At 41.0% G+C, this 26,014-nt stretch overlaps 4 protein-coding genes across 7 annotated transcripts; all 4 read left to right on the forward strand.

The window, feature by feature from the left end:
* Positions 1-5,126: 5,126 nt before the first annotated feature.
* On the forward strand, positions 5,127-5,441 carry RB195_005802 (uncharacterized protein; the record flags this gene model as incomplete). Its single annotated transcript, XM_013442251.2, has 1 exon — positions 5,127-5,441. The coding sequence occupies one exon, from the start codon at positions 5,127-5,129 to the stop codon at positions 5,439-5,441; it is 315 nt and encodes a 104-aa protein (XP_013297705.2).
* A 636-nt stretch (positions 5,442-6,077) lies between these two features.
* RB195_005803 (uncharacterized protein) lies at positions 6,078-7,190 on the forward strand (the record flags this gene model as incomplete). Of its 3 annotated transcripts, XM_064178538.1 has the most annotated exons (3): positions 6,078-6,278; positions 6,364-6,717; positions 6,807-7,190. In XM_064178538.1, 3 exons carry the CDS (start codon positions 6,078-6,080, stop codon positions 7,188-7,190), a joined length of 939 nt encoding a protein of 312 aa, XP_064035573.1. The 3 variants fall into 3 exon arrangements, with proteins under 3 accessions (XP_064035573.1, XP_064035574.1, XP_064035575.1); XM_064178536.1 differs by lacking the exon at positions 6,807-7,190 and having other exon boundaries at positions 6,078-6,395; XM_064178537.1 differs by lacking the exons at positions 6,078-6,278; positions 6,364-6,717 and having other exon boundaries at positions 6,855-7,190.
* A 29-nt stretch (positions 7,191-7,219) lies between these two features.
* RB195_005804 (uncharacterized protein) lies at positions 7,220-7,591 on the forward strand (the record flags this gene model as incomplete). Its single annotated transcript, XM_064178540.1, has 1 exon — positions 7,220-7,591. The coding sequence occupies one exon, from the start codon at positions 7,220-7,222 to the stop codon at positions 7,589-7,591; it is 372 nt and encodes a 123-aa protein (XP_064035576.1).
* On the forward strand, positions 7,534-16,553 carry RB195_005805 (uncharacterized protein; the record flags this gene model as incomplete). Of its 2 annotated transcripts, XM_064178541.1 has the most annotated exons (4): positions 7,534-7,587; positions 10,098-10,175; positions 16,057-16,129; positions 16,456-16,553. In XM_064178541.1, the coding sequence occupies 4 exons, from the start codon at positions 7,534-7,536 to the stop codon at positions 16,551-16,553; spliced, it is 303 nt and encodes a 100-aa protein (XP_064035577.1). The 2 variants fall into 2 exon arrangements, with proteins under 2 accessions (XP_064035577.1, XP_064035578.1); XM_064178542.1 differs by lacking the exon at positions 7,534-7,587.
* Between the last annotated feature and the right edge of the window lie 9,461 nt (positions 16,554-26,014).

Genomic DNA, 26,014 nt, shown 5'->3' on the forward strand with positions numbered 1-26,014 from the left:
GAGTATAATTAATAATTTAAAGAGTAAGAACTACGAATCGAAAAGAGAAGAAAATAGACGAATTAAAGAAAAGATGCCACTACATAGGACGCAGTAATGAGCGGGTAGCCATAAATTGCTTTATTTACTCCTGTCTCATAAATTTTGCCCTGATTTTATGTTAGCATGAATTATATACGGCTTTTATTACGTCTCACGATAATGTGCTCGAGGATAATATCCACTTTGAAAAATAATGAAAAATGTTGGAGGAAATGGATTGGAAAGCGGAGAACTTGGAGAAAAGAAGAAAGAAGAAGAGAACTTGAAGAAATTGCAGCTGTTACGGAGCTATGGGTGTAGAGAATAAACTAATGATTATAACAAAACAAACATTACAAAGTGTAGAGTTGGAAGAAATAAAAACTTCGGAATAAAGAGGAAAATAAAAAACGGGTTCAAAATCATCTACAAAGACTAGTTCTACGTCCTCCTGTCTCATTCCCCTCTTTTTTTTCGAAAAATACATGATAAAGCGAACACATCCCAATCAGCAGGTTGACGACAATATGACCTAATTTTCACACCTACAAGAAAAAAAACATGAAGCACATACTTGATGCAGAAAAGGCCGTCCGGTACTGTGGACAGTACGACGGATGTACAGATCCTGTCGTATTGCATTTTGACGCGAGAGATCAAAAATATAGTCGCAAGGGCGCGAAAAGTAAAAAAGCACTTGATCATCAATATGTTAAAATAATCAGTGTGCTATAAACCTTTGAAAATTTCCAATTTGTTGTTTTGCTTTGTTTTAATGATAAGTTTTAGGCTTAGGCGGGTGTGGCGCAGTCGGTGAGAGGTTCGTTGTGGCCACACGGCCGGTGGTTCGAAGTCGCTGTAGTGCCAACCAAGCCTTCATCCCTTCAGGGATCGATAAACTGGTACTAGACTGGTCTGGGAGGATACAAGCGCCGACCTGATGCATCGGCTAGCCCCGCAAGTCTTGTGCAGGCCAACACGCGTTCCAAAACCTCAACGATTACGAATCGCAGTAAAACGCGTTGGCGCATCCCAAGTGGATTGATACACCGCCAGTACGCCAGTGACTTCATCCTTTTTTAACTTTTGACTTGTACAAGATAGCTACTTTTTTCCTTCGCTATATTTCCAAGTTCTGCCCCCTCCGTGCCCTCTCCCAATTTTTCATTATTTCCTTTTAGATGGATGTTACGTTTCTAAACGGATAAAGTTGCAGCCAACGTTACAGCAGCTCTACTCTTTCTGACCTGGAAAGGACTATCGATACAGTACATCGAGTACAATACAGTACCCGTTCAATTCTTTTCGTAAGTACCACCAGAGCAGCCGAACAATATTTGTTCGTGAGACACTAGCAAATAATGAAACAAACTTCACACTGCGAGAACTGGTACCCAATTGTATCCAAACTTTCATAACAAGGATCTAGTGGAAATATTCTAGGACTTGTGGAAAATAGTAGAATTTTGGACAGAAACGTTGTTGAAGCAGAGATAGGAGGAAGACGAAACACTTTAAAAATTTCAGCAGTGAACATTTTGTTCTAAAAATGGAACAGCGAATGGAATATGTACGTCCCGAACACCGTCCACATTCATCCTTATATATTTCTAGATACCATTTCTCAGAAATTTTACAGCAGTCAACGAGAACTATATCGATGTTTAGCAAGCAATATTTACTAATGTTCAGAAAAGCGTTTCATCCGGAAACATAAGGGGTCTCGTTTAACCCTGAGCTTCGAATAAATAGTCAAAATTAAATCAAACGGAAGGATTGTGGAAATTGCTGGTCAATAAATGCAGGAGATATTTTCTGTTGATCCCTTAAATTCGATCTCAGTTTAAGCATTTTCTGTTGAGTAGGCCAAATTTTGCTAGTTTTTCACCACGAGTTTTTTAGTCACCACAGGAACTCCAATTTTGAATAAAGGATAGAAGTAAAGGATAAAGTCACTGACGTATCAATCCACTTGGGATGCGCCAACGCCTTTTACTGCAATTCGTAATCATTGAGGTTTTTGGAACGCGTGTTGTCCCAGTCAATGACTTGTGGGGGCCAACTGGTGATCAAGTCAGTGTTTTTATACTCCCAGACGATTCTGGTACCAATTTATCCATCCCGGGGGATGAAAGGTTTGCTGAGCACTGGGAGGGATTCACTACACATTGGGACCACAGCGGGCCTCTATCCGACTGCGCCACAGCCGCCCCTCATATTTTGAGTACAAAGCTTAAATAGGAAAACTGCAATGCCCAATGCTCTGGAAAACTTTACAGTTTAGGAAAATATGCAAATAGGAGACGAAAGTACAAGGCGCACACGTTCTGCATCTGAGAACGATCAACGCAATGAAATGAGATGTGCGATGTGAAACAATGTGAACTTCGAATTCTTTTTCGGCAAACAGGTTTCCAATGAGCTTTTGTGCATCACTAATCCTCCGAACACTTGAAAAGTGATTAAGCGCTTTAAATCTATTGACGGGATCCACTCGAGGACTCCTCTAGTATGGATGACCCGGACATGAACCCCATTGAGAATCTGCAGAATGAGCAAGAAAGAAATTCTCTCCACGGATCCTCATTGCTCATATCTCACCGATCTTAACAATGCAGTGGTTCAAGCTGTTCATCGAGAACTGCGGCCGATAGAAAATAGAAGTGCGCTCTAGCAGCACTGCAACATTCTCGATGGTTTTTAGGCGAAGAAATTCGCTCGTCGCGGAGAACTGGAAAGACCCAATCGTTCCGAGCACATGGAAAAATCATGCATTTTGAAATAATTCTATCTGATTGATGACAAGGTTGATGAGGACTCCTAAAACCACGGACTACAAAGCCATCCGAAAGGCTAATTAGTAACTATACAGAAAATCCTTAATTTAAGGATTCCAAATCAAAAAAAATCCAAGAATCTGTGCTTATGCAAAATTTCATGTCCGCCATTTCGCGGACAAGGATGCGGACTCAACAATAGAGCAAAAGAGAAAAAACCCTAAGCCATTTTCCTTTCAAGATCCGTGGCACTGGAAAGCAGGAATGAAAACTGTTTGGAGAATTGCTAGCACCTGTAAGAACGGGATGGGCCAACGGTTAATCTTAGCGTTCAAAGAGTCCTTAAAAATGAACAATGCATTCCATGCACCGATGCATTCCACCACATCTCTAACCTAGCAGCTCTATCCTATAACTTTCAAAGGAACGGAAAAATTTTGAAGTTAAATGCTACCATTTATGTTTCGCTCTGGATAGTCAGCCAAGAAAAAAAATTAGAAGAAACCTGACGTGTTGTAGGATACCACAATGTTCATCGGGTGGTACATATGCGTTCACTTTTGTTCACAATTCTTTAACAGAAAAACTCTCGCGCTCGGTGTTCTACAGATGATCATCGTAAGCTGCTAGAGTCAGATGTGACCCAGTCTAGTAAAGGGTAGCATTTAGGCGACCGTTAGAAATCTACAGTCATCGACAGCGTCAGGACCAGAAGCGAATGTTAAACGGTACCCATAAAATAAAACGTTGCAAACTCGATACGAATGCTTATCAGTTAATTGGTTAATTAACGAGTTCAAAAATAAATCTCAAAGATGAACAAAAAATTCCTATTCTTCTCCGGGTCACGATAACATTTTGTTGATGTCCAAAGAAAATTATTTACAAAATTGAATAATCAAGAGAAACTAATTAGCTCTTGACTAACTTAACATTACAAACTAATACATCGATCATCAAAAAATTGAGAATAAATTTAAGTGGTCAAACACAACTTTTTTAAATACTGGAAAAGAGATTGGAGAGGGAAAAGAGTTCGATTTGCATCTGTTCGCAATGGCTCTGCTTGTACCAAAATGTAATCGTAATGTAATCAGACGTTTGAGCATGTGTTCTGAACACGTACGGCATCGCTTAGTTATAAGGCAGAATTTACCCAGACTTTGAAGGAGGGTGCCACAACACAACTCTAATGGGTCAACAGAGAGAGTGGAATTCCTGGTAACAACTCTCCATTTCGTTACTCCGAGTTGCCTCACTTTGTCGTTCTTAGGATACCTGGAACGCTCAGTGTCGATGGCCGGCAAGTCGCCAAGTCTCAAACGCTGCGGAACAGTGACGAATAGATGCTTTCTGTGGAGCTTTCGGGAATAAAATGTACTGAATTTAGAGTGAACCAATTGCAATAGCGATTGTGAAATGAAATGAAGCATTTAAACAGAGTGTATTTACTTTTTGATGTAGTCTGCCGATCAATGAGATAGTTTCGAAACCTAGCTACAAATTAAATTCACAGCAGCTCCGAAATATGGAAAGAATTTCCTGGTAAATAAATAGAGCACACGCCTATTAGCGGTCAACAAGGTATTTCAAGATGTTGATTATTATTGGTTAATATGACACGTTCACGGGTCTCCCTCACTAGAGTGATCACAGCCGGTTAGTCGCGAGGCTACGAGGCGCGTCCTGGGTGGCGGATAGGGGGCTAATCGCGGACCAAAAGCGACCTTGTGCTTGCCCGGAGACGCAGGTGGATTCAGGGGATGGACTCCCTGTTTCTGCGAGCCAGGACTGACTCATGACATCCTTGTATCCCGCATGTCGGTCCGGCCAAAAGCCTGCAATCAAGTGACTGGGAGGTGCAAGGGAGGCGGTTTGGAGTCGCCTCCAACAAATTAGCTCCACATGTCCACTCCGGGAGAACGAAAGTTCTCCCAGAAACTCATGGGATTAGAGGCTTGCAACCTGCCCATGGGTTTTTAAAATTTTTATGCAAAACACAGTAGTAGGAAAGAGTCTCCTGATTCCGGAGGAAAGCCTGGTACGGTAGGGCCAAGTAGGACGCGGTTGCAGGAGTTATATAAGCTACCAAAACGGAAAAGGACTAGAATGGTGATCTGTACTTATAACGCAAGTACGCTTGCATCGGAAGCGGCCATCGAAGATCTGATGATGCAAGCCAAGAAGATCAAGTACGACGTCATCGGACTGACCGAGACAAGACGACGTCACCCTCTCAACGCCATATATGAAACTGGAGAAGAACTGTTCTGAGGAACATGCGGCAGTAGAGGTGTTGGTGGAGTTGGCGTCCTCGTCAACACGAGTATGGCAAAGAACATCGACTCTTTTGAACAACTTACGACCCGAGTCGGACGACTGCGGATGAGAAGATGTGGCCCAACACCAGCTTTGACTATCTTCGTCGCTCACGCTCCAACATCAAGCTACGAAGAAGAAGAAGTCGAAGCTTTCTATATGGACCTGGAGAAGAGAAGATCATGCCTTCTACAAGGTCATAATTGGCGATTTCAATGCCAAAGTTGGCCCAAGAAAAACGCCGGAGGAACTTCACATGGGAACCCACGGCCTACAATGGAACGACGAGGGGGAGAGGCTCTCCGAGTTCATCATGACGACTAAGACCATACATGGGAACTCGCAATTCCAGAAGCCCTCCTCTCTACGCTGGACGTGGGAGTCACCCGGTGGAGGGTACCGTAATGAAATAGACCACATCATCGTCAATAAAAGGTTCTGCTTGACGGACGTCGGTGTTGTACCAAAGTTCTATGTGGGATCGGACCATCGCCTCCTCCGAGGAAGATTTCCCTTCACAAGGAGAGCAGAGAAAGCCGCCAAGTTCAGAGAGAGAAATCTCAGGACTACCATCAACTGAGATCTCTTCACTACGCTAGTCGGCTTTTGGGAAGATTCCGCAATTAACAACATCGACGAGGAATGTGACCGGCTCGTCGAACACCTTCACGACTGCGCGAAGAAGCCTGAGAGTTTTAAGACCACCAAGAGGCGCCTGTCTCTTGAAACTCTTGAGCTGATACGCCAGCGTGGAGCAGCACGAGCCGCAGGGAACCAAGAACTCACGTCCGAACTCGCAAGGCTTTGCAGAGAGGCGATAAAGGAAGACCTTAAATAGAGAAGAGAAGTGCTGGCTGAAGCTGCAGAGGCGGGGAAAAGCATCCGCTGTGCCCGTCGAGACTTCGCCAGTCGCAAGACGAGGATGAGTGCTTTCCGGAATCCATTGCATCGAGAAGGGGGATGGAGAAAATCATCTACGACTTCTACTCTGATCTCTTCGACAGCCATGTCCACTTGCCTCCTCACCATCTGAGGGAAGACGGACATGTCATTCCAGAGGTTCTCCCGTCCGAAATGCGACATACTATCATGTTAGTAAGAAATCGTACGGCACCCGGTCCCGACAGAATAAGACCAGAACAGCTGAAGAGCCTTCAGCCAGTACTCATCAACACCCTAGCGAGTGACCACCCGAGCGAATCAACTCTTTACACGTTATCTGTCGGAATGCAAGGTTCCTCTACAGTGGAAGACCAGCAAGACCGTGTTGCTGTATAAAAAAGGAGATCCACATGACATCAGCAACTATCGTCCAATCTGCTTACTGTCCGTCATCTACAAGCTCTTTACAAGAGTAATCCTTAATAGGATTGAAAAAGTCTTGGATGAAGGACAGCCATGCGAGCAAGCAGGGTTTCGAAAAGGATTCAGCACGATTGACCACATTCACATTGTTTCGAAACTCATCGAGGTATCACGAGAGTACAAGATGCCGCTCTGTCTCACCTTCATCGACTTGAAAAAGGCCTTCGACTCAGTTGAGACGGAAGCGGTCGTGGAAGCCTTGGACAACCAAAGCGTCCATACTCAGTACATAAAGGTACTTCGAGAGTTGTACAGTAACTTCACGACCGGAATTTCGCCATTCTACAAGAACATCATCATTGACGTGAAGAGGGGGTCCGACAGGGTGATACAATCCCATCCAAAATATTCACAGCCACCCTCGAGAACGCAATGCGAAAGTTGGAATGGGACTACATGGGAGTGAAGGTTGATGGTCGGCAGCCACACCATTTGTGCTTTGCTGATGACATCGTACTGATAACACCTAGCATCAGCCAAGCGGAACGAATGCTGAGAATTCGACGAAACATATGGATGCATCGGTCTTCAGCTGAATCTACAAAAGACGATGTTCATGCGGAACGGATGGGTCTCAGATGCCCCATTCACGCTCAACGGAACGAACTTATCCGAATGCACCAGCTACGTTTATCTGGGTCGGGAACTGAACATGATGAACGACCTGACCTCCGAGGAGGAGACGAGCGGTCTCCTCCTCGGATGTGAGCGTCATTGAACGCGCAATTGAGAGAGTGATGCTAAGAGTATCCCGTTTCACGCAAATGAGGGACGGGATTCGACGTCCTCTCCTACGTCAGCGATCGAAGATTAGAGACGCCGCCGCGTTTGCCAAGGAAAGTAAAATAAGGTGGGCCGGACACGTGATGCGCTTTAATGACAACAGTTGGACCGGAGCCGTGGGCGACTGGGTTCCCCGCGATACTAAGCGCACTACAGGAAGACCGCCGACCCGGTCAGATTTCTTCAAGAAGTCCTTCAAAGAAAAATATGATGCTCCTCGTGTCCCACGCGAAAGGAGGAACCACTGGACTACTCTGGCACGCGACAAATGGAAGAATTACTGGCGCCCGCTCGACCAGTTCGAAGATCAACGGGAGCCAAGGTGATCAAGGAATCTAACAAAACCATTATAGCAGTCATTTCCAGTCAACGTCAGTAGCTTCGTAGCTGAAATCATCTTGGAATCGCGCGTTAATCTAATAGTATCACAATATGTTAATATATCTGTAATAATATGTTTTTTTTTGGAAAGTTACCGGCAAAGTTTTCTTCTCGGTAGTTCTTTTTTTTTATTCTGCAGAAACAAAATTTCGGTAGGATAGAAGTACTGGAAGTCTGTAATTACAGTGAAAGAGTAAAACTGTGTTGTCAAGTACACGCTGAGAACTTTCGTGGGGTTCGTTTCCGGGAGGGTTTTGTCCCCAACTACACAGTTGACCCCGCTTATGACAGCGTAAGCGTAACTCAGGCTTCGGATTACCACACTTCACAAGTCCTATCCATGCTGATCTTTGCACATTCAAAATTGGTTCGAATGCAAAACACCCCTCGACCAAAGTCAAGAGATTTCCTCGAGGTTTTCGCGAATATACTTGTCCGGTAATTAAAATTCGCATCGGGATCGTTCTCAGCCCTGCATACATACTACTTTTCGTGGAAATTGCATTGTAGTGCAATATAACATCTAAATGTATTATATTCCTAGTTCGACCCATCGATATACATACTAGTTCAGAATGGCCTTCTTTGATTACACTTGATTATTCTATCATGATCATGATATATAATAACGGGCTTATTCTGTAACGTGTGTGTGTGTCAGTCACGAAATTCAAAAAGGGGGGCGCGGCGGGTCCAACGGCGTCAAGTTGGTGCGCCGGCGCCAGATATCCATAATATGGGTGCGACGAATCCACCGGCGTCGAGTTGGTGCCTCGACGCTAGAAGGCTATAAAATGGGGTGTGACAGGTCTACCGGCGCCAGATGCCTATGGAAGGGGGTGCGACGGGTCCACCGGCGCCAGATTGGTGCGACGGGTCCACCAGCGCCAGATTGGTGCGCCGGCGCCGGATACCTACAGAGGGGGTGCGACGGGTCCACGGGCGCCAGATACCTATAGAAGGGGTTCGACGAATCCACCGGCGCCAGATGCCTATAGAAGCGGGTGCGACGGGTCCACCGGCGCCAGATTGGTGCGCCAGCGCCAGATACCTATAGAGGGGGTGCGACGGGTCCACCGGCGCCAGATGCCTATAGGAGGGAATGCGACGTGTCCACCGGCGCCAGATACCAATAGAAGGGGGTTTGACGGGTCCAACGGCATCACATTGGTGCGCCAGCGCTAGATATCCATAATATGAGGTGCGACGGATCCACCGGCGTCGGCGAACCCGGTCATTGGTGCGCAATAACTCAGGGTGCATTACGTAAAAGCTAAATAGTGCAGCCGTTTCAAAACCGTGACCACTGGGCGCTCCGCTCTTCACCGTCATGACTGCTCCGTGTGCATATTTCCTTCTTTGTTCGCCTCAAGTTTGTAGCGTGCCGTTCTCAGAAAGTGGAAACACTCATGCAAACAGCTGCTTAAATAGTAGCAAGATGATTACGTGATCTGACGTGGAACGTTATCTTTATCAGTAGGATGATGTCTTTCACGTAATTTTATGTTAAAACATCATTCTATGATAACCATTGAGGGAAATCAGGAGGAATACTCATACTTCGAGTAATGTTTTCAAATTGTATCTATATTATTCTTTCATCGAAGGAGTGTTTGTAGCTGATGGTGGAATATTCTCCAAATGTAGAATTGACGCGTTTAGAAGGAAAACTCCGTAATCTTTCGCTTTAATTTATAATATAAAGAAGAGAAGGAAAGTGTTGTTAAAAAAAACACAAATCTAATTTTACAGAAAACACCGCTACTATTAACTTTCATTGATCAGTGAAGGGGGCGAAGCTAAAACCACCGAAAGTCTAAAGCCCGGCTTTAGCCGGAAATTCAGACTGGTTTTGTAAATAATTTCCTTCGGCATGGACATCAACAAGTTGCTGTGACCTGTAGGGGAATAGGAATGTGTGCGTTTACTCTATGGACTTTCTGTTTGAAATAGTAATTTAACTAATTAATCAATTATTAGAGATAAGCGTCTGTAAATTACGACAAACACGTGAGAATTATATTACGGTGTGATTTTAGTAGTAGTTTCTCCGCTGTTGTTATTCATTGATGTCAGAAGTCATCGACAGATAATTTATACGATCCATAATGAAAGATGGCACACATTTAGGACATTTAAATGTACATACACATGTAAATTCGTTGGCAGTCATATAGAAATGCAAGACAAACGTTTCTTCATGCATCTGCAACGCTTTAAGCTCCGTTTGAATGTGCAAATTTTTCGAAATAACTTCATCGTCATCCGTTTCTCTTATTCTTATTTATTTTCTCATGAATATGTAAATACACCTAGAATTTTGCAGCGAAAATAATCAAGGATTTTTTGTAGAAAACAAGAAAATTAGTCGTTCTATGCTGCATCCGATGTACTTGCTGATGGTTTGCATTCATTTTGTCTACAATTTCCCAATAATATTTATTTTTTCAGATGATAATGGGATTTGTTAGCCATGTGGGAGGAGTAATAATGTGTCATGGAAAGGAATGTAAGAATCAGACGTTATGCGTAAGTGTTCACGTAGTATTGATGGCTCTATTCGTGTCTAATCTAAAGAAATTGATCGTTTCAAGACTGACCACAAGCAAATTTTAAACGGTGCGCATAAAATAAAGCGTTAGAAACTCGATATGAAAACACATCAATTAATTGGTTAATTAGCTAATTAAAGCAGAAGTTCATGGAATAAACGCGGAAATTCCTATCCATCTACGGATCATGGTAGCTTGTCGATTCCCATGCCTAAGAAAATTATGTCCAAAATTGAATGATCAAAGTAATCAAAGAAAGCAATTATAAACCAGTTTACCGATAGTTGAAATTGGAGATGAACTTGACTCTTTTAATGCAAATTTCAACAAAATATTGATAAGAAAGGAAGATTGAGAACGATCCAAATGCAAGTTTTAATTAGTGGGCAAAAACATTTGAAAAATCTCAACGAAGGAAACCCTTAATTTTGGTAGTCTGCCGCTTTGCTTTCGAAAATGTTCCAGATGTGCGCACGTCGTAGGTCGTGGATAGGACATTTGAGGAGTGAGAATTCAAAACCTGGCCCACACTATTATAACTACGCACCAGATAGCTATCGGCCGCTCCTGTCTTCTACCACTACGTACGCCTTTCCTCCATAATATGGAACGTAAAGAAATCGAAGCGCCATGGAATGGCCACGACCCCAGCTCAACTTTGGACAGCTTTTTTTGTATTCATTCGAATATTCTGATTGGTGATGATGCAAACGATAAACATCAGACATCAGGATACACAAACCGAAGGAGAGGGCAATCGAAAAAGTTGACTTCATTTAGCTTCTGACCGATATTCGCGACACATCGCACCACGACGTCACTTCCCTCTATCGCTTTCACGGCGCAGAACTCATTTAGGGCCCAGGTCCCATGTACCTATTCTTAGGACGACAAAGACGATGGAAAGGAAACCATCAGCGGCTTTTTTTCCAATCGCGCTCCCCAATGTTGCTTTTGGTTTGTTGGCGCAAACTCGGTGCAACGACACTTCACTGTGGGACCTAGCCATCTGTGGCGGAAGCATCGCCACTGCCAGAGCGAGTGGAGACGAGTTTCCGCCGCGTGATGTGTTAATTTGCATACAAATTTTTATTAAACAGCAGTAGATCGTTCATCATAAGCATAATTTTCCGAGAGAGCGAATTCATCCGAAGAGATTTGCTGGATGCGAGTGCGGAATTATTGACCTACGATGTCGAATGATGAATTCGTTAATAAGTACAGAAACCCAGATCTTATTTAGTCGACGCTCCTGTCCTCCTGTACCTGCAGAAACGAGTAGAGCTAATCGCCGAAGGGCATGAGTTCATCCAGGCTCATTTTTCTGTAAATGCTTCCGCATTTTTTTGAAAGGTGGGTGGTGCTCGAGATGAATTTTTCAGAAAACAATGACTATTGTGGTAACTCCTGATTAGAAGAGAGGGAGACACCAACAAAAGAGCCTGGGATAATTGTTGGATGCAATTGCACAATAAGCAAAGCAAAACAGTAAAATAAACAACAACAAGAAATTGTTGGATGTTGGAAACAAAGAAATGCATTAGGAAAACAATAAGAGGATCTTTACCTTCTGTAGAAGGAGAATGGCCTGTTAACGGACCGTCACGAGAAGTACTGCGCCCGTTTTACTACGAAAAATATTAAAAGCGGAGTTTCTCTATTTTGTCTATAAAATGTCGTTTTCTTTTTCGGTGCACCTTCGATGCATGTAATCAGACAGATACATAAATAAATATATGAATAAATGAATACACCAGAAAACCAATAATTCTGTCCGCTTTTAATACAGTTATCACGCACGTTTCCCAGATTCAACAGCTGTCAAAGCAAATAGCCCCCCTGATTATGAAAGAGAATGATATCCAAACATTTATGGATCTCATGGATGAGAAGAACTCATTAGGGAATTTGTAGCGTTAACTGAGTAAAATCTAGTTCTCCACACTCAGAAGCGAATTCGTTGTGCAGGATCGAACGACAATAAATCTGGAGTGAAGCTCTCCGCCTTGAAAGCGGTAGGACGGACAAAAATGATGCAGCGATGTGCTCACTTCTCGAAAAAATGAAGTTGAGTATTTTGATTACTCTCTTGTCCAATTTGTAGCCTCTAGGGATCTATGCGCTGAGAACTTCCGAACCTCGTAAGCGCAGAGGTGGAACCGGCATGGAAATTAAAGGAAATCTCACGGGAAATTCACGGGTCAAACAAAGATTGGCGAAAAAGGAGGAATAAAAGAAGCTCTTGATCATCAAACATTTCAATTTTTGGATATTCTTTTTGGATATAAAATTCTTCTCCTCTTTTTTCCAGTGTGCCTTTGGCATACGTGAATAAATAAATACATAATTTGATAAGTGAACAAATGATAAATAACTGTTTACCCGAACTAGCTACAACGTATGAGGTTTTCAAATGAGCAGTCGATGGTTGATATCCTTGCTGAGTTCGGGCACCTACTGGGAAAGTGTCTTCCAGCTTCCCAGTAAGTACCTGAATCTGAGTGGCGGGGAAATGGGAAGGTCTTTCCCAAAGTGGCAGTCAAAATGAAAGTGGAGCTAGCGATTTGCTCGGGCTATCCCACCTATGGTACCACGAGAGAGCCATTCTCCAAAAAAATGATCATCCACATTCTCACATGGAAAAACCGATTCCTGTTAGTGTCACAAGGGACACTTTGATCAATTTATCTATCAGCTGTTACCTATTGGTCAACGCATTATGTAGAGGAATAGATTTCGTCCATCTCTTCATGCGCAACTTTTTCATGTTTGTCTCCTCGCTTCTGGCGAGCTGCCATGCGCCCTCAAAAGAAGTTGCTTTGTTTTATTACATGCCCATTTTCGTCGTTTTTATGGATTTAATTGCGCTCAGAAGGTGACAAGAACGAGGATTTCGTCCTTCCTTCCGACTTCAATCCAGGAGAAAAAGCTGCCAAAGCGTAACGAGACATTTGTGTTGTGTACGAAAAAAAAACTGCAATTAGCTGAAGAATGACGAGCAAGCAGTAATTTCAGATTCAGCAGTTTTTGTGAAAGCGAGATCAGTGAAGAGTTCATCTGTTGAGAATAAGTTTCACAAAACAACAAAAACTACAGAAATGATTCTGTTATTTTCTCTTCGAAATATTTATATATAATAGGGGTACCTATAAGTAATCATTTGCCATCTTCCTGGTAAGATTTCTAAAATTTTGGAATTTCACAAAATTTTACAAACCAGCGAATACTATAATAATTTACGCAGAACAAACGAAAGCACCAACTCTTACTCTACGGAGGTTGCTTGAATCACACTTCAAAGAGTGTGAAGGCAGTTTTGGTTATTCGTTTTTAACCAATGACGAATTCACCCGTTGATAACCCCTTTTTTCGGTGAACAAAAATTGCTCCCATGTATTGGAGCTGTATGCCCTTTCCAATTTCTTGAAGATGTTTTTGAACCAAGTAGACTGAGGAGTCTTTGCTATTTTCTGAACGCTCAGTTGAAGTTCAGAAAAGAATCAAAAAAGAAAAGAGCCAGTGTCCATAAGTGATTAAGATGCGTCATTATCCAAGTCAACAGGGCGTCCACTTCGAACGCTATCAGACAAGTCAAAATCACCGTTGGAAAATTTTCCAAACCAGCATTGGCGCTTATTGACTTTCATTATGTCTCCGAACAAATCATAAATTTTTTTGTTGCGACTGAACAGTGCTTTATTTGCTTTGTTGTTTTCGAAAGATTCACGTTGATGAAGACATTTAACAACAAAAAAGGTGACAGAGTGCACTCTCCGGCTCGGTGATATGAAACCTAGGAAAAAATCTATTAAGCGGTTTTTTATAGATAAGAAATTCTTATTTTTGTAGAGGTAAAACAAAGGCCCAAAAACAACAAACGACAACGGGGTTGTGTGGATAGAACGGCTGATAAATGTGATACGTAAATACAATAGTTAGCATTGCCGCAATTGCAGGCTTTCAGCAGATACAGTAGGACTAGAAAAAGCTAAGAAAGAAAACGAAGCACATGTAATGCGCCTCTGGATGGAACTGTGCTTTCCTATTGCATGAAAAAAGAAACTTATTCGAAATGAATGGGGATGAATCTTTGAAAAGAAACCTCAAAAGAACTTATACAGCTCAAGGTAAAAGCAGAAAAAAAAGTAAAGGGGAAAAACGCAATGAACTCTACGTAGTGTGCGGTCAATCAACCGGGTGCATCGATGCGTACATACGACAATTATGTGTGAACCGTAGTGCTGTGCGCGTATTACTGCGTAGTAAGATAGTGGCGGCGACGGCGGCGGCGGCGCTTCTCTGTGTGTGAGAGAAGCGTGTGCGCGCACAAATTGCGCGTGTACTCTGTTCAGCCGATGACGGTGACGACCTTGTCGAGTCTGCCAGTCCGTCCGTCCGTCCGACCGGCCAGCCGAATGGCCGGGGCCAATCCACCAACACAGCTCAACGGTGGCGACAAAAAATCAAACGAAAATGTTCGAGAGCGAGGGAGTACGTTTTGGTTTTCTGAGAATACGAGCAGTTGGCACCTTGGGGATGAACGGATTGACCTGTCTTTAGTGCCAGTACTTGGTCATGCGGTAAAAATAATATTGTTGTTCAACTACCGGTGAAGGTAAATGAAGGAGAGTATACTTCAGAAAAAAGGTCTCGTTCCTCTTCATTAGAAAAAATAGAGAAAGCATGTACAGTAGAATCGCTAATTCTCCGACAGAAGACAAAAAAGAGGATCTATGAATGACCCCATAAAAACTAGCCTATCCTTATTCTGGTACAACAATACTTAAATAAAGGCAACTATTTACAAAGTGATTTCCTACCTGCCCCCTGAAAGTCCCAGAATTTAACAAAATGACTAGAAGGTGTTCTTTTTTTGTTTACGACCTAAGTACAAGGGATTATTCTCATCTGGTTTTGTGAAAAGGGCGTGTTTAGACGTAAAAGATTTCGCTCATTTTCATCCGGAGTCAAATTTACTCCTTCAGCTCCAAGCGCTTACCATAGCATTATTGAAATTTATTCTAACTAACTGAACTCTCTTCGAAAAATATCGAAAAAGTGTCTTATGAAGGAAGAAAAATGTGTATTTATTTTACACTACGACCCACTATAGGGGATATTGTCTCTAGAGGGCACAATAACCCATATTCCTTTTCAGGTCATATTGTCGTTCATGTGGTAAGTCACTACACTATAAATATTTCTTCTTCTTCATAGAATTAATCTCGATGACGTCATTCGACGGGAGATGGTCAACGTCACAGATAAAATAATTCGCCTCAAAACGCGCGAATATGCTAGGTACGCATAAATTAGGCGAAGTACGCAAAAAAAGTATAAGTTGTGCGTAAAATGCACTCCCAACGCTCCATTTTTCTTCACTTTCAGTTTTTGGTTACCTTCACCAGCTGGGCAAATTCTGGATTCCTAGCCACTTTTATTGAATCTGACTAAAAACCTTATTCTATATCCCCTCAATCGACACAGGTTAAAAAACCCAAAACGGAAGAAATGAAGTCAGCATTCTAGCCACGCATATCCTTCTTACCACTTTATGGAAGTGAATTAAAGAAGAAAAGGACACGCTAGAAAATCAATGACGATCAAAATAAACCTGATTCTCAAGTCCCACGACTTTGTTATCACTAGGATACCCATATAGTCCCGATTCCATTTGTAACCGTTCAGAATGGAACGAGGAACAAGCAATCCAGAAATAGAATTGAATAGTGCATATATCAAAACACGAACTATTAAGTATCATTACAGTGAAATGACCACAATTTGCTGTGGAGATTTTCGTCGTTCTTCCTGTTCTCCAGCACTAATCAAGTTTTTGAAGATTCTTCTGTTTTCAGGTTCCCAATCCGCCGGAAACGTATGGTCTTTTTTCCTCTAGAAGAGGCATGAAGACTGATGTGATTAGCTCAAGTAGATCACATTCCAGATTCTCTTTTTTCCTACTTCTTTCCTAAGCAATTTCCTAAAAACTCACAGATATAAGATTAACTGTGCATAAACTCGCAGTTGTTAAACCTGGCTTTTCACTTTCCTTTGTAACATTTCCTTTTTTGTGTTCACTAGGAAAAATTTCAAAAAATGCAAAGGAAATCTAGAACATAGAAGAACATAGATATGCTTATAAATCGCAAGAATTTTGTTCCTTCTCATTTTTCGGAAAAGAAAATCATTGAAGACACTGCCATGACCTTGTTGCTTTGATTTGACCAACATGCTAAGACCGTCTAAGCTTTTAGATATTGAGGAATTAGATGTCACTGCACCAGTCATCTCACCTCGTGGACATGTGCGATGCGGTAAAAGATTCGAATTGACATTGTTACGTTACGATTGATATATGGTTCGAAACTACCTTAAACCCCTTCATCCCTGGGGCAGTTTATGTGTTCGGTTTTCTTTTTTCGATGAGGCCACGCCATGGTTGTATGAAGTTGAAATTTGTAGGAATGGAGGATAAAAAGCAATAGTTTTCGGTTCCTGCACCCCACACCTTGCCTTGCCATTCCTTTTCTGTGTTCGGACAACAAACTGTTGTTCAATGGTCGAGTTCTTCTCAAAGCTACGAGAAAGTTGGAGATTGATAGCTGCCAGGTCAGGAACTCTATCTCAATTTTTACTGTAGCACTGTAACTTCTGGAGAGAAGCAGGTTCCGTTGATGAGAAGGTGCCATTTTATTAAATTAATTACATCTTTGACGAGAAAAGTTGCAGTCATCGAGAGAACTTTTAACTAGTACTTTTAACTTCCCATAAATTTGTGTACGAAGGTATTACAAAGGTTTTTAACCGCGAACTTCAATTGAGCGTACGCTAACTCAAGCGAAACTGGATTAATCGTAGCAGAAACCACTAACATCGAAATATCACTAACGACACACACGTTTGTTTATACACTCGCATGAAAATCTATGTATAATTCTGAGGATTATAGACTCATTCAAGGTCGTTTTTGATGCACTTCTTCGAAAAAAATTTGTCGAGATGCTTAGAGAAATTCTAGTCGATGAGCGAAGGGTTCGCTGATTATGGTGCATATGACAGGGGTCCATAGCTAGCTAGGTTCTGGAGGGTCGCATTTCCGGCGGGGATTGCTACGCAAAGTGATTGGACTTCTTTTGTTGTTAAATTCTGGATACTTCAGAATTCTCAGTAAAATTCGACAATTTGGTGAAGGTATTTGTGTGACGGGGAAGGGCGGTTTTGGCGCAATCGGTAAGAGGTCCGTTGTGGCCACACGGTCGGTGGTTCGAAGTCGTTTTAGTGCCAACCAAGCCTTCATCCCTTTAGGGATTGATAAATTGGTACTAGACTGGTCTGGGAGGACACAAGCGCCGACCTGATGCATCGGCTACCCCCTGAGGCATTGAGACTGTACACACGTTTATAAACCTCAAAGATTCTGAGTTGAAGTCGGACGTGTAGGCGAATCCCCACAGAGATTCATCAACGCCGTGCACCTCGTCCCTTATTCTTTAGTCACCTCACCTCGGTTATCTGGTAAGGGCAGTAGTACGTACCCTCTTACCCTCTTATCCTATGTTATGGTTTAAGCTCCCATTTCTAGTCACGAGATCAAAAAGTAGGTTAGGGGTTTTCTTTATCGGGATTCTCTTTTCTTTTTCTATGTCCTGAAAAATCATTTTTGATTTCGTTTTTTTTTGAAGAGAAATTGTAACAACAGATTTTTTTTAGAAAGATTATAACGACCCTGTGCTCGCCTCAACTCAAAACAGTAGATTTTGGGTAAAGAAGTGAAGAGTTCTAGTAGGGAGTTTTTGAAAAGAAAAGACAACAGTCTGCAAGTCTGTTAGCGCTGTAAACAATACAAAAACCCTGTAAATTTGAAAAAAAAAACAAACAAAGGATTCTGAAGGTCGAAAAATAAACCTAGGGAGGAGAATAAGTGTCAAGTAGAAAGGATTAAAGAGCGCTATTTTGTTGGAACGATATGTGTAATACATACTATAGTGATAACCTGCAGTATTCCATGCTGGGAGCAACTTTTCTTCGAAAGCTGACGATTCCGAAAGTGCATGTTTGATGGCGAGAAAAAGGCTAAAGGATGAACTTAGTTCGCTAAATCTTATTCGACTTCAACACCACGTTCAGCAAAACAATCGCATAGATCCTCTAAAAATCCTTCTAGGAAACTAGGACCAAGCAAGTGAGCCTGGGAACATGGTAAGTTTGCTGTCGGTGAAGATGTGGTGGGTAACGCAGTGTCAAGAAGAAACGAAGAAAAAAAGATGAACACATATAATATAGAGACATATGAGAAACTAGAAAGGAAATTTCATGTAAAAGTCTACAGTGTTATAACGAAGGAGTGAAGATGTAGATCCAATAAAAAGATCATCCATTTTAAAAAACGTCCAGAAGACTATTAGCCAATGAAGTGGGACCGAAGGACCTTCAAATCGAGGGGATATTTCACGAGAACACATGCTGCTATTTAGGTATTCAGCTAAAATTTTATTCTTGACGCACTTTTTGAAGAAAAGGAAGTCTTAAAAACCTATTAATAACTCACTCAAAATGTCTAATTTGATTAACTCAATAGTGTATAAAATAAGCTGTGTATCATTGCTACGAAGAGTAGTCCAACGTTTACAAAGAAATCCGAAACCACAAGAAAAAAAATTAAGGCAATTAAGGCAGTAACAGGAAGCCCAGCATTGGCTCCGCCGTGTATAAAAACGAAGGAAATGAAACAAGCATAGCTATAGTATTCTTTTCAAGCCTGCAATGATAATATTATTCCATTCAAGGTAATATGTTAATATTTGACCAACGCATCTGATAAAATGACAAAACATCGACATCACAAACTGGAATTATTCGGGAAAAACTATGAGCTAGTTTTTAAAAAAATCACAAATTAATACCTGAGCCATAGCGAAGTCATGCCAAAACTGCTGATCCCTAAATGCAGTGGCTGGTATAATTTTTACGGTCCCTAGCGGGGCGAACGCCATTTCCTCATCTACAAACGATTGATCACTTCATTATCGATCGCCTGCAATGAATATACCTCGAAAATCGTGCACCAATCAATCAACGACGTAAGACAAAGACGACGGCAAATATATATATTAGAAGCCATGAATAGAAACAATTAATAAAGATTCCTGAATTGTGGAAAAAGCTGAGGATCTTGAAATTACTACATCAGTCAGTAATGTCACAGAATTTGCGGATTAGAAAAGCAGACAGAAATTAGTTGAAACATGAAATGGGACCGGTGAATCGCAAAATTAGGAAGCATGGAGGTCAACGGAAATGGTGCATAATCTGGCGGTGAATTTGGAATCGAGGTGGGACCGTTGTGAACTGCAGCGTTGAGTGGTGCGAGCGAGGGTCCCTTCGATCCTAACTGCGTTGCTCCACCGCACCGGAGAGCAGCCGCTGCACCGAAATTCGCTCGATCCGGCCATGCCTATGTAGACTACCATTTGCAGTGCCGGCATCCGATTACGGGTATCCAGCTCTATTTTGCATAAGGGACCAACCAAACTACAACGTGAGCCTCGCGCTGCCAACAATTATGGTATTTTCTTTGCATGCTATCATCAATTAATGCGGTTTCAGTATTCGCAATCTCGGTACAGTACCCAGGATACTCGGTGCTATGATATAACTACGATCCTTGGTCTTAGTGAAAAATAAACGTCATATACGCTATTAGCACCTGAAATCACCCTCGACGCAAATTCTGAGGAGATTTCAAGAGAAAGAAACCACTGGAATGCACATACCTACAGTACCTACTTATGCATAGTGATCTAACTATGATACCTCAACTTGTCATAACCTCGCTCCCGCTGTGGACCTGATATATGACGATGACGAACGGGAGAAAAAATGAGAAGAATTGAAACAAAACATATATCGCCATGAAAAAAAAAACAATACACAATAGAGTGGAGGATATTCAAATTATTTCAGACAGATGAATAGTTGGGTGTGACTTCTAGACACTATGCATGTTCCTAGTCGCAAGGAGAACAAAAAGACTTGCTGCTTGATCACTGCTTGCTTTCCGGAAAAATTAAAACTTAAGAAACCTTCAAAGTAGCATAGACTCATTCTATTAGATTTATTTGAATTAGAAGATAAGATTCTACTATATACTTCCATATAGATACGTTTTAGATCAGAATGCAGAGAAGAGGAGGATGAGGAAGGGGAGGAAAGCAGGACAGTGTCCCAGGCTTTTTCTTAACTAGAACGAGTAGTGCGAGGGCACTTGCGTACCTGTCTAACTGTTTCGTGTCTGTAGGTACGCAGAGGTGTGTAGGTGGGCGAAAATTGTGGCTAATTCCTTGAACTACAACGTTTGGTTTTTAAAAAATAAACAAAGATGCACTGCAGAACCTGTAAGTTTAATTGAGTAAAGCAGTGTGTTACATTAGTATAGAAATAGTGATGTAATTTTGATTTAGACGAAATAAATTCCATTTCTAAGGAGGCAAATTCTAGGTCATTTATCTAAGGGAATTGAAAATTAGAGAAAAATATAGAAATGAGTTTTTTTTTTAAGTTTTTTAGGAAACAGAACAAGAATTGCAGGAAATATCTGTCGAAAAACCCACTCTTGCCTAATCACACAAAGACATTTTCACCATTTGCAAAAAAACCGGTTCACAAGAAGTATGAAGATAGGAATGCCTCCTGATTCCTCCGTGGAAACCTCGAGCAAATCCAAATGAATACAGACACTAAGAAAACACAACGGATACAGAGATTAGCGCGTGTTTTCAAGTGCTCTGAAGAGGATTTCGACAAGATCTGCAGTCCAAGCACTTAAAATACCGGATTTTTTTTCTGATGAGACGAAATCGAGCAGCCAAATTTATCTCAAGAAGAAACGAGTCAAGAAGAGAATTGAAAGGGCAAGTGAGCGAAAGAAAAAGTTTTTTCCTGAAAAACAAAGCTTGTTGAGAATATAAATATTATTATTGGAAAAAATAATCCCTCGAAGAAACCGTTCAATTGAGGTTTGTTATTTTTAGAAACTTTTGCACTTGTTTCACTCCTTTTTATTCATTACATTGCTTGTCAATGCATAAGTTTTCTAAACTGTTTCAACAAGTAATTAAGATCTAGGCAGATAATTTCAATTATAATAATGATAATTTATGATGATGATGATGATAATTTTCACACCTACTTTAGCGACGAATGACGAAAAATCCAAAAATTTCACCACAAACATTACGGTCAAATGATTCAAAGAAATAAGGAGTGCACAGACGCAATTTTTGAATTCGACAAAAACCGTAGAGATATCGCGTGAAGTTCATTGTTTTTGAATAATTTCACCGGAAAAAGAAAACGAAGAAGATAAAGATATTCCAATATCGATTACTCGCATAAAATGAGAAGAATAACTCAGGGGGGTTCCCCTAAAAAACCTTTCTTTCTGCTCGAAAAGGAAAAGTGCTTGCTTCGTCGGCCGAGACTAAATTACTTCTCTTACCATCTTCTTAGCTTCCTTCCATATAAATACATGGATTTGCATCACATCACTACCGTATTTCTATCGAATGGCCATAATGATCATTTCAAGCAATCTTCGAAGAAAAATAAAACCATTCACTGGACTCAGTTCCTACGATTACGAAGAATTAATCATTGCGGTGTTGTTAACATTATTCGGAAAGAAATTCATCTATGAATACGGCCACACAAATGAAAGATATTCGACAAAAATTAACGACCTTTCTATGCATTTCCGAGATGTGAAGCCGAAAATATAATCCTTTTTCCCTAGTTTTTCCTTGATAACTAAACTGAATAGCCCTTTTTCACCCATGAACATAAATTATTATTTGAACAAATAAATGTTCGTAATAAGGGTAATATTGGTAGTATTAGTATGACCCTTATAGTCAGGGTTTTTGTTACATATGTAGAAAGGAAGATTGAGGAAATTCCTACAGGAATGGGGCTTAAATAAGGTCTTCTTTTCCTATTTTTGAGGATAGCGAATAAATGTAAACATACATACAATGCATGAAATAATGTGGGAAAAATCTACAATATTTGCTTGTTTTTACAATGTCAGGTAAGTAAGGATCCCCAAGGTGAGCAATCTGCTTAAAAGCATTAAGATTGAACCGAGCAGATTATGCAGAACTTGAAGTGTCTTTGGCGTCATTTCGGCAATATTTCTCAGATGATGCTATAACCATTGACTTACTCGTCGATTTTCAAGGGGCCAGTGTAGTGTAGCGGTTAGAGCTTCCGCTTCCTGCACGATCGATCGGAGGTTCGAATCCGCCTAGTGCTCACTAAGCCTTTCCTCCCTCCGGGGTCGATAACTTGGTACCAGACTTATCTGGGAGGATAAAAACACTGAGTTGACAGATCGGCTGGCCCCGCAAGTCATTGTATGGAACACGTTACACGTATGGGACAGTTACACGTTCGTGAACGCCAAACGATTCTGAACTGAAGTGAACGTGGGGCGCATCCCAAGCGGATCAACACCAAGGACTTTATCCCTTATCCTTATCGATTTTCTAAAAAGTTCCACTCCCAGAAGCTAAACAATGTGCGAATCGTCTCAGGTAATCCAGCCTTGAATACCACGAATCTGGAATGAATGTAGACAAAACTGAACGCGAACATCACGTTTCACAAGAAATTTACTAAATAAAGTGATAGCGGAAAGTGAATGACAATTGACATAATTAATGGTGATAGGGATCGGTCATCAAGAAATACGAGACGACAACGACGCGTCGCTCGCTCGCTCGCTCGATCCTTTTATGCGGCGCTCGCGCGCATGGCAGTCGAATTTTTTTCGTTACGTCATTTCATACGAACACTGCGCCGAGTCGTTAATGATCTGCTTATACGGTATGTTTATAGAGCGACATACTACTAGAATAACAAACAGGTCCAGTCCGCGGGCCCGCCCATAATCAAACCTGACGATCGACGCCACCACTTAATGAGTCCCGCGGCGAAAAAGATTGACAGGAGAGAGTGCGACTAATGGACTGAAAGGAAGGTGGGGAGGAAAAAAGAGAAATGAGAGAACTATACATTCGTCGTTCAAGATAGTTAGTATTCGGAGAAGTTGTACTCGGATGCTTTGGTAAATTATTGGAACTTACATTATTACCAGATCACCGGAATAAAAAAGAAAAAAAAAGAAGACATGTCAATAATTCCAACAGCTGGGACTGAAAGGGGAGAAATTTATATCTGCCAAAATAAATGAACTAAAATATTTGCCCTGAAATCCCAATGTGAGCGCTATCAGTATCATTATCGCTACCAGTGAACTGTTTACCTTAGTTGTTTAAAATAAGAAACTTGTTAGAAAACCATTGTTAAAGGCATCACCCCACGAATTTGGGGTGCTGCGGGTTTCAGCTGGGTTATCCCTATACGGGATCGTAGGTTATAGGAAGGAGGGTGATTCCGCCCATTTATTCCTAACTGCAGTAAAAAAAGAAAGATGTAGTGCATGCACAAAGCTGGCGCGCTCCAATCGAACTTGTTGTCGAAATTAGAGCCCCGGAACGCTTGTAGCCACATCTACCGGGCCGTTTTCACGGGAATAAAGAAAAAATAGAGGAATCACCCTCCTCTCCATAATCTACGACCCCGCATACGAATACTCCACCTGAAACCTGCGGAGATAGGAAAAAAAGGCGGGGATAACAAAAAAAGCCGCATCTTTCCGCAAAAAAATGAAAGCGGACTTATCTATGGGGTTTCGAGGTAAATAAGAAGGAAAATTCTCAGCAAAGTAAAAGAAAACCTCCATCTAGAGTTGATGAATTTCTTTTTCTCCTCATCTCTACATATTCTCTATATCTATAAAAATTTGCAGGTAATTTTTTTTAAATACGTATCTCCGAGGGAATTCAATTCTAAACATGAAATGGCACCTCCAACAAATCAGGGTTTTAATTAATTTCGTCAATCAATTATAGGAAGCTTTTTTCCGCGTGGAAGTCCTTGTGCTCCTGGAAATATTCGCTGAATTTCTTAGAGGCATCTCCGCTGAACTAAAATCTTACTAAAGAATTTTTTGTAGTTTGATGTCAACAGATCTCCAAAGGATCTCAAAAGAAATAAAGAAAGTTTTTGCAACAGTTAAGGAAACAATCATTTTCTAAAATTCCATAAAATTAGTGGACAGCTAGCAAGTATGCATAGTTTTTCAAATGAGGAGCAAGAGAGAGACAAAGAAAAAATATAAGTATAAAAAATAAAATATATAAAAAATATAAAAACAATAGAATTCGTTCAACTTAAAGACAGCGATCACATTCAAAACCCTAAAAAGAGTGCGTGGTTTCATTCCCTTTGGTCATTCATAACCTAACCTAAGACTGTGACTGCCTAGAATAAGATCCCTGGATCATCGTAAATTGTACAGGTAACATTAATTTACTGGTCTATTTTTTGCAGTGTCCTGATAGGGGAATACGAAGGCAGAAAGTAACGTGAAAAATACCTTGATAAGATGAAAAATTAGATGAGGAACACGAAAATGACGTTAGTAATCGCGGTAGCCGCAGGTTCAGTCCTATCGGTAGCCAGTGATCTTTTTACTTCACGTCAAGAGATCATTTTCGCGTTCAGCTCTTATTTTTCCGGACAACTTAGGTATTTGCAACCGAAGATGAACGAATAAGAGAAGTCATCTAGAAGAACCCAAAGGAAGGAAAGGAAATCAAGTTTTCAGAACATTTCTCATTAAAGCGTGGTCGAAAAATAAGTTAACTTTTAGGATAAGAGGTATTCTGTGTAAAAAATCATGTTAAAAAGTCCATAGGTGAAGTGGTTACAATAAAAATGGAATGAGGTAGCTAATAAACTGAAAGAAGCAGCGAAATGGAGATACTGTTATTCGTCCAATTAAACAAAGAAGTGTAACAACAGTCTCTTCTGATTGATTTCTGATTGAGTCTGATTCCAATAGTTTGATGGTCAAACGAGGAGTTTAAAGGTAGGTGATCTCTGCCTCTGCGGACCTCACACTCCCAACAAGTGGACGAGGTGACCGTGAAAGTGAAACAAATTATACAAACATCATACTAGAACCGTTAAAAATTTAATTAACTTAATTTTAACTAACAAATCACTTTTGCAGCAAACTAGATTTATTTCCAGTTCATTCGTCAGAATGAAACAAAACGTAAATCAAGAACCATTTTTTATCGTAAAAGTCACTAGTAAATTCTAATTTAATTAATTCTAATCCAATCTTTAAAATTTGAAAAATACTGAAGTTTCCAGACTGACCTTTTTTACTTACTTTTTAAGAGACTTTTTAAACATAACAGAACACTTATTTATAACTGATTTCATTTTTTTAATGTTCTAAATTCTTTTCGCGATCTATGTATGGATGTGAAAGAATTACCGAGATATAGCCAAGAAACAATGGGTATGTACATAATAAAGTCGTGTGCCAAGAAAGAAAATTCGATTATGTCGAAAAGCGTGCTGTGCTTTCTCCTTGAAGAATTATCTCGCCCACGGAAGAGAGCGGCGAAAATTTAAAACTGTTTGATCCTGTTTTGGTGAAATTTTAGCTCTTCGGAAAAATCGTTGAGCTTTCAAGTATCTTGTACTTCAAGTAACTTGTACATACGTATCTCTCAAACACTTGATTTAGTTGCCAGTAACTGGTATATAATGGAACTGGAATCTTTTCTGCTAAATAAAGCAGCAAAAGGTGATTCTTACCGTTACCAGAAGAGCACAAACATTGCAAACTGGTTCAAAATCTACAATTAATAACGATTCAAGGTCGTTGTTGTTTGA

Source organism: Necator americanus, chromosome I (assembly GCF_031761385.1).
Source record: "Necator americanus strain Aroian chromosome I, whole genome shotgun sequence".
Taxonomy (NCBI): domain Eukaryota; kingdom Metazoa; phylum Nematoda; class Chromadorea; order Rhabditida; family Ancylostomatidae; genus Necator; species Necator americanus.